General features: G+C 34.9%; 1 protein-coding gene across 12 annotated transcripts in view; it reads left to right on the forward strand.

Moving 5' to 3' along the window:
* The window catches only part of Nos (Nitric oxide synthase), a 163,195-nt gene extending 154,322 nt beyond the window's left edge, over window positions 1-8,873 (forward strand). For all 12 annotated transcript variants that reach the window (XM_074088189.1, XM_074088191.1, XM_074088192.1 and 9 more), the window contains 15 exons: window positions 493-674; window positions 3,044-3,158; window positions 3,411-3,650; window positions 3,730-3,834; window positions 3,914-3,969; window positions 4,065-4,177; window positions 4,268-4,497; window positions 4,584-4,832; window positions 4,923-5,076; window positions 5,163-5,332; window positions 5,511-5,721; window positions 5,809-5,896; window positions 5,990-6,260; window positions 6,348-6,539; window positions 7,043-8,873. In XM_074088189.1, coding sequence (XP_073944290.1) covers window positions 493-674; window positions 3,044-3,158; window positions 3,411-3,650; window positions 3,730-3,834; window positions 3,914-3,969; window positions 4,065-4,177; window positions 4,268-4,497; window positions 4,584-4,832; window positions 4,923-5,076; window positions 5,163-5,332; window positions 5,511-5,721; window positions 5,809-5,896; window positions 5,990-6,260; window positions 6,348-6,539; window positions 7,043-7,153 — 2,487 coding nt within the window. In that variant the 3' untranslated portion in view covers window positions 7,154-8,873. The remainder of the gene's footprint in view (window positions 1-492; window positions 675-3,043; window positions 3,159-3,410; window positions 3,651-3,729; window positions 3,835-3,913; window positions 3,970-4,064; window positions 4,178-4,267; window positions 4,498-4,583; window positions 4,833-4,922; window positions 5,077-5,162; window positions 5,333-5,510; window positions 5,722-5,808; window positions 5,897-5,989; window positions 6,261-6,347; window positions 6,540-7,042) is intronic.
* Window positions 8,874-9,821: the final 948 nt, after the last annotated feature.

Below are 9,821 nucleotides of genomic sequence, written 5' to 3' on the forward strand. Positions count from 1 at the left end.
ATACTAAATTGACGTAAGATTTAGACCGTATGTGTAAACAAAATTATCTACGAGACCCTCAAAGTCATAAGCTCAAATTAAATAGGCGTGGGATGAATTCTAATTCCTAACGTTACGACAGAGCAGCTGTAGCAAATAAAGATAACGGACACCCAATCGTTGTGCTTCTCGACTTTTAAGCACTGAAAGGTAAATAGTCAAAATTTGTAATGATAATGATTGCGCCACAAAAATTAAAACTATTAATCTGTCATCTCCCAGGATAATAGGATCAAAGGAATTTGGGCACAAATTTGTGCCTCTGGGAGAGGACAGGTTAAAAAAATACTGTTATAATGCGACAGCAGCAAGAACCTAATCTGCTCAGAAGCAGAAATAGATTTTGGTCCAAATAACAACATACAATATACACAATACATCATCACATCTTAAAATTATAGTTTTGCTGACTGACGTTTGTCTCATAGTTATAGTTTCCTTTCCTTCTGCCAGAAAGTTGCTCAGAAAATGGGTTGTGATACAAGGACGCCTGTGACTCTTTGGAAAGACAAGGCTCTAGTGGAAACAAACGTAGCCGTGCTCCACAGCTTTCAACAACACAATGCCACTATAGTCGACCATCACACTGCTTCTGAAAGTTTCGTCAAGCATCTCGACAATGAGAACAGATTACGGTAAGTAATTTTGTGTATTATTTATTCCTCTTAATGGCGGCCATAATGCTTGGGCCAATGTCAGTTAAATTAAAGATAAATATATTCTTCTTATGCATGTTGTACGGTGATTGTAGTTTTTGCAACTTCATAGCAAAATTCCAGAAACCACGCGGAGACCACTTGCGCATTAAAAAATGTCAGACACGAGAGCAATATAGAACTTTGTGATCACTGTTCACTGTTAAGGTTAATCGCCGCATAAAACACTATCAAAATTATACTTCAACTAGCCAAAGAAGCAGAAATACCAAAATTAGATATCGTCTACATCCGCCATGTTCGAATGCTACAAATCGAATCCTAATTTTGTGTATTAATTTTTGCATTGAAACAGAAGTTCAAAAGTCAAAATTCTAAGTCAAAAGTATTTATTTGTCAGAATACAGTACAGGAAGGTCTTACATTGTATATTTTTATTTTAGTGTATTCAGCCTGCATGCAGGCGTGCAAATATTTTGTTGAGAGGCGATTAATTATTTTATTACAATTACAAATTTCCTATGTCAAATACCAAATTAAAATAGATCAAAAATCACAAAAATAATCAAAATAAATAAGTTCAGTTGAGAAGAATGAGATACTTAACTCAAATAATAGCGTTTTATTTCACTTCACCGTTTACCTATTATTTTACTATATTGAAGCTTTGCTTAAGAAGCATCGGTTGTACCATCAGCCAAATAAGTGGTCTATCAATGTTTAAACAAGTTCCTGTCAAATGAATATGTCGCTAAAGTCGAACTTTCAAGTTGACAGACACGTCTATTGGCATTATTGTTTTGTGACATGCAAACGATTATCATTATCAACTTTAGTGTGGTAAACAACATTTTTGGCTGATGGTACCTACTTACTTGGGATTAAATATGTATACAAATAACTAGGTACACCAATTATAAAGATGACGCGTCAAGTAAATACTTAGTTAAAACAAAAACAGATAAGAAAACGGTAGTTCTTAATTCTTAACGGTTTACTGACTCTTAATTTCCGTATATCCGCCTATTATGTAGCCCCAAAATGGCCTTGCGAGCAAAACACAAACACTTTAAATTCGGGCATGGTTTTACTTAATTGCAGCCATCTTAATACTTTAAAACCATAAAACTATTATCACCGCGGCCTTGCAGTCTTGTGAACTAAGAACACCATTATTATAAACAAAATAATATTATGAACATGTTCGCAGAAGGGCATATAAACATTATAGATTTATGTCGTGTGATCGTTCTTAGTAGACTATTTTGTATCATTTTCGAATCCGGCTCCCACGGAGAATAATAAACAGTTTTGTAATAGGAATCACGTGGAATATTTACTACGAGACCAGTCAGCATCTAAGTATAAACGTTAGATGTGTTTGTTGAAGTAACATTCTAATTGATTTATACACAAATTACTGCGCTTGCAAATTTAAAAATTAGCTATTGAATCTGCCTGCTTACCAAAGGATAACAACAATTTACATGCATGACGTTATTCCATGCCTGTATACTAAAAGACAATGGCCTCCATTGTTCCCGTGGGAATTATGGATTTACGTATAGTTTCCCTCCCCAAGGGAGACTTTAGTTTTAAAAAAAATGTAGATACTTCATTTCAGACTAAAGAGGTTTCAAGTCAACCAACGTTTTATTTGCATGTTTAAAACTTAGAAATACCCTAATTTTACACCATAAACATTTGCCACGGTTCATGAAACTTCGTTATTTTTAATGTTTTAATTGTTTTGCAAAAATTTTAGTTAATATTTTTTTTGCATGTTGAAATAATCTGGCCATATCGGGCGTAGTACCTTTCGAATTCTAAAGTTAACACGGTTCTTAGTATTATCTATGGTAGACGACTCGAAAAAAGTGACAATCAGGGGAGCTACCACAAAATTCGAAAATCGAAGTTCATATCGTTTTCCTGACGCTAATATTATTGAATACGAGTGAGAGGGAAGGTACGATACGAACATTGATTTTCGAATTTTGTAGTAGCCCCCTGTATTGGCGGGTAGCCATATTTTATTCAGTTGTTTTCTTTGCGTCTTGCTTTTGCTGTGCTGTGAAGTGGTTGGGCACAAAATAATTTATTTTTTGCATTTTTTCCTCTCAATGTGATGAAAATCATTGTGTGTATCACGGGCCGTAAGGGGATTATAAACTCGGGTCATTAAAAGCCCTCCGCCTCCAGCGTCGGACGTCGGCGTCTAATAGACTCTTGTTAGTAATCCCCTTCTTACGTCCCTTAATGCACAATGTACTACTCTACATTCAGTGTAACCCTTTTGTGAAATTTCTGTTAGTGTCACATTTCTTATAGATAAACATTTTTTACAGTTCGGGCTGTCCTGCTGATTGGATATGGATTGTTCCTCCGATGTCATCGTCCATCACTCCAGTATTCCATCAAGAGATGGCACTGTACTATCTCAGACCATCTTATGAATATCAGGTTCGTTACCTCCTTGCTCAAGCATACAGTCTAAAGAAAATCAGATAACGTTAAAGTCACTTCAAAAACGAGACAAAACAAACAATGATTCAATCAACAAAATCAGACAAAACTTCACCTATTCGTTATCCTTGTTTACTTAGTATTTTACTTGTCGATACCCCTCTCATCACTATTATTCACTATCTTGTTTGACTAACTAAGAAACAAAAGACTGACAGGGCAATATTAACCTTCATCTGCGTAAATTAGGAACCAGCCTGGAAGACTCATCAATGGCAGAAGTCGAAGCCAATCACCGGTAAAAAGCCGATAAACAGAAAGTTCCACTTCAAGCAGATAGCTCGAGCTGTCAAATTTACATCTAAACTGTTCGGTCGGGCGCTTTCCAAGCGGATTAAGGCGACAGTTTTGTACGCAACCGAGACCGGGAAATCTGAACAATACGCAAAGGAACTAGGAGTCATTTTCGGACACGCATTTAATGCACAGGTACTTCATTAGCTTGCTAACTAGATAAAGTATTAATGAAACAAGTGTCGAGCATAAATTAAACCTGTGTTTGTTTAAGGTTCATTGTATGGCGGACTATGATATAACATCGATAGAGCATGAAGCACTTTTGTTGGTTGTGACGTCGACTTTTGGAAACGGTGACCCTCCAGAAAATGGTGTTGTGAGTATTATAGTTTTCAAACTAGATCATTAAATTATTCGTTTTTTCTATCTTTATTTTAAAATCTTTTTAATTCTAGGCTTTTGGAGACCATCTTTGCGAAATATTGTACGCGGATCAAGTTGAAGAGGCTGGGTAATAATAGTGTTTTAACTCCCTCAATAATATTATTAAAACCATTTCTGTTTAATATTAACAGATGCCTAACTTGAATGTTTGATTTATTTCAGGAATCAAAATATGCCAACACCTAAATCGTTTATTAAGGCAAACAGCCAAATAGAATTGCAAAAATTCACTGTTGGGAATCCTAAACAATTAAATAGACTGGAATCACTTAAAGGTAAAGCAAATTATGACTATAGAATTATATTGATGTACAACGTTTTGAATTATCATTACATGGCTTTTTATACACATAATGTTATTTTAGGTAGCGCAACAGACACAGCTTCCATAGACAGCTTTGGTCCACTGAGCAATGTCCGATTTGCCGTGTTCGCTCTTGGTTCGAGTGCGTATCCAAATTTCTGCAATTTTGGCAAATATGTGGACAAATTGTTAGGAGATCTTGGTGGTGAAAGAATTCATGACGTGGCAACTGGTGATGAGATGTGTGGTCAGGACCAGGCGTTTAGAAAATGGGCTTCGAGTGTCTTTAATGTAGGTGACATTTTATATTTTATGCCACGTTAAAAAAATTATGATTATGACACATTAACAAGTACCAAATCATTTTCGTCTTGTAGGTTGCCTGCGAAACATTCTGCTTAGATGACGATGAAACGCTTCAAGAAGCTAAAAGAGCTCTAGGAACGGTTACACTGAGTGAAGAAACGGTCCGATTCACCAATCCAGAAACCAATGCACCGTCTTTAACTGTTGCACTACAGTCAACTCTCAACAGACAATTGATTACGTGTATCGTGAAGGCTAACAAGGATTTGGGTGATGATTCGGCGGAAAGATCTACTATTTTCATCGAAATGGAGCCAAAGGTATTATTTAAATCAAAACTAGGTACATTTTCTTTCCTTTCGTCAAATTTTTTCGAGCAATTTGAGAAGTTTAAGAATTGTATGTTCCAGGATGAAATAAAATATGATCCTGGAGATCACGTAGGCATAATTGCTTGCAACCGCAAAGAGCTTGTGGATGTTTTATTAGCTCGGTTAAAAGATGTTTCTGAATACGATGAACCGCTGCAGTTGCAACTTATGAAGGAAACGCATACATCAAGTGGTAAGATAAGCTACCATAAAACGAAATATTAAAATACTGTATTGTACCTGACATGTGAGGACGTAACCGAATTTTCTTTTCACTAGGACCAGTAAAATCCTGGGAGCCTCATGAAAGACTTCCTGTTGTGACTGTCCGTGAACTATTTACAAGATTTTTGGATATCACAACACCTCCTACAACGATACTATTACAGTACTTAGCCACGACCTGTGAAAACGAAGACGAAAGAACTCAATTGAGTTTGCTGGCCTCTGTAAGCATTTAAATATGATATTTTTTATTTATTATTATTTTAGACTACAAACGTAAGCGTAACGTGTTTCTGTGTCGCTTATTATTTATGATGTACAATCATCATTGTTTTGTAAGCTGACATTAGAAAAAAAAAACAAATAAATGCTATATTACGAGCATTTTACTTTTTCGTACAGGATCCAGGAGCATATGAAGATTGGCGTCATTTCCACTTCCCGACATTGCCTGAAGTTCTGGAACAATTTCCTTCTGCAAGACCAAACGCCTCTCTCTTGGCTGCGTTCTTATCGCCATTGCAACCGAGATTCTATTCGATTTCATCATCGCCTATTGCGCATCCAAAAAAATTACATCTTACCGTTGCTGTCGTCACTTACAGGACGCAAGGTAAGAACATCGTCCTAACTTTGTTTGTTGTTCAAGAGTTTACTATTTCTTATAGATTAGTGTTTTAAACAAATTATTTTTTAACAGAAGGAGAAGGTCCCGTTCACTACGGCGTTTGCTCAAACTATCTCATGGACCGCAAGCCTGGCGATAAAGTCTACTTATTCATCAGAAGGTAATATTTTATACTTATTCCCAGTACCATCCCGCAATCCTCTTTTGGGAAATTTTGTGAAGGAGATTTTTAAATAAAATGCATTATTTACAGCGCTCCTAACTTCCACTTGCCTGAAGATCTCTCAGTGCCTCTAATACTTATTGGGCCTGGCACCGGCATTGCACCTTTCCGCGGCTTTTGGCACCATCGTAGAGCTTTGCTGAACGCTCAAGCCCGTCCAAACGCTGGTCCAGTCTGGCTATTCTTTGGATGCCGAACGAAGACTATGGATCTGTACCGAGAGGAAAAAGAGCAAGCCTTGAAAGAAAAAGTCTTATCCAGAGTTTTTCTTGCATTGTCAAGAGAGAAGAATATCCCCAAGGTATGAAAATATAAATACACCAGACGTCATAGGTACTTTTGAATTTGATCTTGATCTGATCACTCATTGAGTTTCTTTTAATTTCAGATGTATGTTCAGGAGTTAGCAGAAAAGGAAGGCGCAGAAATTCATGATTTATTGATAAATCGGGGAGCACATTTCTACGTATGTGGCGACTGCAAGATGGCGGAAGACGTTAACCAGAAATTAAAGGGTATCATTATGAAATATAGCAGCATGACCAAGGACCAAGTGCAGAACTATATGTTAAAGTTAAAGGTAATTTTAATTTAAAGTAAAACCTTCAGTAAAAACATATAGCGATAAGACAAATATGGATATGGCACTCATAGAACAATCAAATCGCCATAACAAGTCCCTATACTTATAACACAGAAAAGTCTTGTTATTGTAAAGTTTACGTATCATAATACGTGGTATTGAAGGTTGAAGTCCCAATACAATTTGGTCAGATTTCACATTTGACCCGACATTATGTAGAAAAACCAGAGAAACTCAGAAATCTCAAGATCATTTATGCAAAAAGTGGTTAGCTAATTAACGAAAGCTAATAAAATAGTGGACTTATTTCCTGTATTAATAATTTCTACATTTTATATTCATTTATAAGTAGTATGAAGGATATGGAGCTATTTGTATCTTTTGGCATAAAGATGTTTTGCTATCTCATAAGTACCTAACTCAATACTCGTACGTATTACCAAGCGTAGTATTTTGCTACATATTTTGCTTTTGCGTCAAAAGCTGATATTTCTTCACAGGAAGAGAACCGCTACCACGAAGACATCTTCGGCATAACCCTTCGCACAGCCGAAGTCCACAGCGCGTCGCGGGAGTCAGCTCGTCGCAACCGCGTGGCCGCACAGCCCTGACGACGGTCTTCCCGCTATCATACCAAATCGCTCATCTAGTCGATACGTTCACTTAAACATCTACGAGCTCATTAATTATTATAATGATACCAAAATTGTAAAATTGCGATTAAATTCGACGTGAAGTGGTGCGAATGGCCCAACATATCGCTCTAATATAGGCCGGTTAAAAAATTAAATTTTTGAATTCAGTCTTTAAAAATCATAGTTAATAAAAGAGAAAGAGGCGTGATTTTATGAATGTATGTATGTATGTAATAAATGGCAAAGGGGTGGTGTACGTTTAAGAGTTGCTTAATGGCAAGGTACTTACATAATTATGATAAGTTATTAAGTACATTTGTTCATTTCTTTTTGTTTTGCTATGAATAGTGAAAGCAGAATAAAACCACTCTTGATGTTTTTTTGTGAGAATTGACAAAACATACGTTAACATGATTTGCATAATATCGATTTTTATATAAGTATCTATTTATTTTTGAGTTGAGGTAAAGTCAATTGTAGCTTTGTTACTATTTATCAATTTCGAGCCTATTTTTCAATGATCTCTGAGCGAAACAGGTTGTGCAAAATCATGGTTTAAAAATATCGTTGTAAATAATCCTAAATTGAATTCGAATTTACGTAATTCGCCATTAATAAGATATTGTTCCTTTGTTGTAATATGAATCAATTTTATCAATAACAGAGATAAATGTAGTTATTTTGAAATTGTAAAGCAGGGTGTCTTTAAATGAATAACGCACAATGCATCGTTTTATATATTCTCTCAATGTTTGGATAATGGCTATGGCTATTATAAATTGTTTAAAAGTGGAATCAATCCTATCAAATTTAAGAAAATTAAAGATCAGGAACATTATACTGCTGAATTGAATAGTGTCCAAAACAAATAACTAAAAAGGTTATATATTAGTCCATATTATTTAAGAAATTATAGTATATTTTCTTCAACTTTCCTCTTTAGATAGGTTATTACAACGATGATTATATTTAAAATATGTTTTAATAGCTTCTAAATTTTGTACAGAATTAAATAATTTATTAATAATTTGTAAATAAATATAATGTTAAGTTTTCTATTTTAATTATATCGTAAAATTTTAATTTTCAGCTGTGAGAGCTTAGTCGCATAAATTTAACTGCATTATTCTATCCCTATGTTATGATCTTAATAATCATACATGGATTAACATTGAACAAGTATTTTATATAATAAGGAAGTACCGTGTATGAGTATTGCAATTGCATTCTACTAATATACATAATCAGATTAAATATTTGCAAGTATTTGTCTCCATTCTGTGGTATTCCAAAATGTTCTGTCCTTTGATGCTAGGTGTGAGTGTTGAATTTGTGATCTTGTAAACTAGTCCTAAGAAATGTATTCATATTTTCTATTATTCATGTTACAAGAATTTAATATACAAGATATCTTTTCTGATACCTAATATTTCTATATTAAATAATAAATCTTATATCTTAATATTGTTATAACAGGATATTTACAATTTACTAAGTTCATATCTTATTAACTTAATAAGGTGCACGATAAAAATGATAATTTTATTGTCTAAACTAAACCATATCACGCAAAATGTTAAATATAACGCACTATTTCAATTACTAAAGACAACTGAACATGTAAAACTTGACTGCTTACACAACTCTAATTTTAATGCATTTGTCTGTAATTGGTCAAATAAAGTTCCTTCGTATTCAAAAGCATAAATATTGTTTTATTTGATAGTCCTTCACTTTGGTACTATCACTTGCGTGTTATGATTATAAATTTGTTCTATTTTTTTCAATGATTTTGTTTGTTTTTAACTGTTTTTTTTTTATTTGATTTGTTTTTGTTCTAGTTGTATAATATGACGATAAAATGAAATTGTATTTATTTACAATTGTATTTCAACTTACTCTTCTAATTTAACATAATGACATTTGTAACTATTAAGCGAAACATTGGTTGACTGATACACATACAGATTACAGACATCTTGTTTTATATTCTTAATTCAAATTCTTTACACTCCGTGCACAATGACAGGTTTAAAGTAGTTAAATGATTGCAATGACGTGAAATATTCTGGAAAAATTATAGGTAGAGTCATTCACGATGATGTCATTCAGAAACTGACAAGAGCTTCTATGGGCCTGTACACGTAAAACAGGGTCGGTATTTCCATCCCGGTATTATCCGGGCCGGGAAAGAGTGTCACCCGATTGAATAGGCGTTACTTTTCGGAATTCCACATCACAGTGTCATAAACAACCACAGAGGAATCTCGGGCGTCTAGACAAGACAAATATGTGGCACGGTGCGGGGCAGGGCCGTATGGCGTATACCCTTAATGCTAATTTGCAGGCCAGTCCGTCTGACCTTCAGTCGGCTCAGACGATTGTGGGAATTGTTCCTGATTCGTCGTATTACCGTATCGTCGTAATCCTACGTTACTTTTTCACGCTTAAACGGCTGGACGGATTTGGATGAAATTTGGCGGAAAGTTAGTTTATAACCTGGATTAAACATAGGATAATATTCCCACGGGATAGGGATAAAATCTCGAAATAACAACCGCTGGGCTTAGAGTCATGAAATTTGGTATGTAGGTAGTTGGACGTCTGGAATAAAACATAGGTGACTTTTTGACCCGATATTCCC

Source organism: Choristoneura fumiferana, chromosome 5 (assembly GCF_025370935.1).
Source record: "Choristoneura fumiferana chromosome 5, NRCan_CFum_1, whole genome shotgun sequence".
Lineage (NCBI taxonomy): Eukaryota > Metazoa > Arthropoda > Insecta > Lepidoptera > Tortricidae > Choristoneura > Choristoneura fumiferana.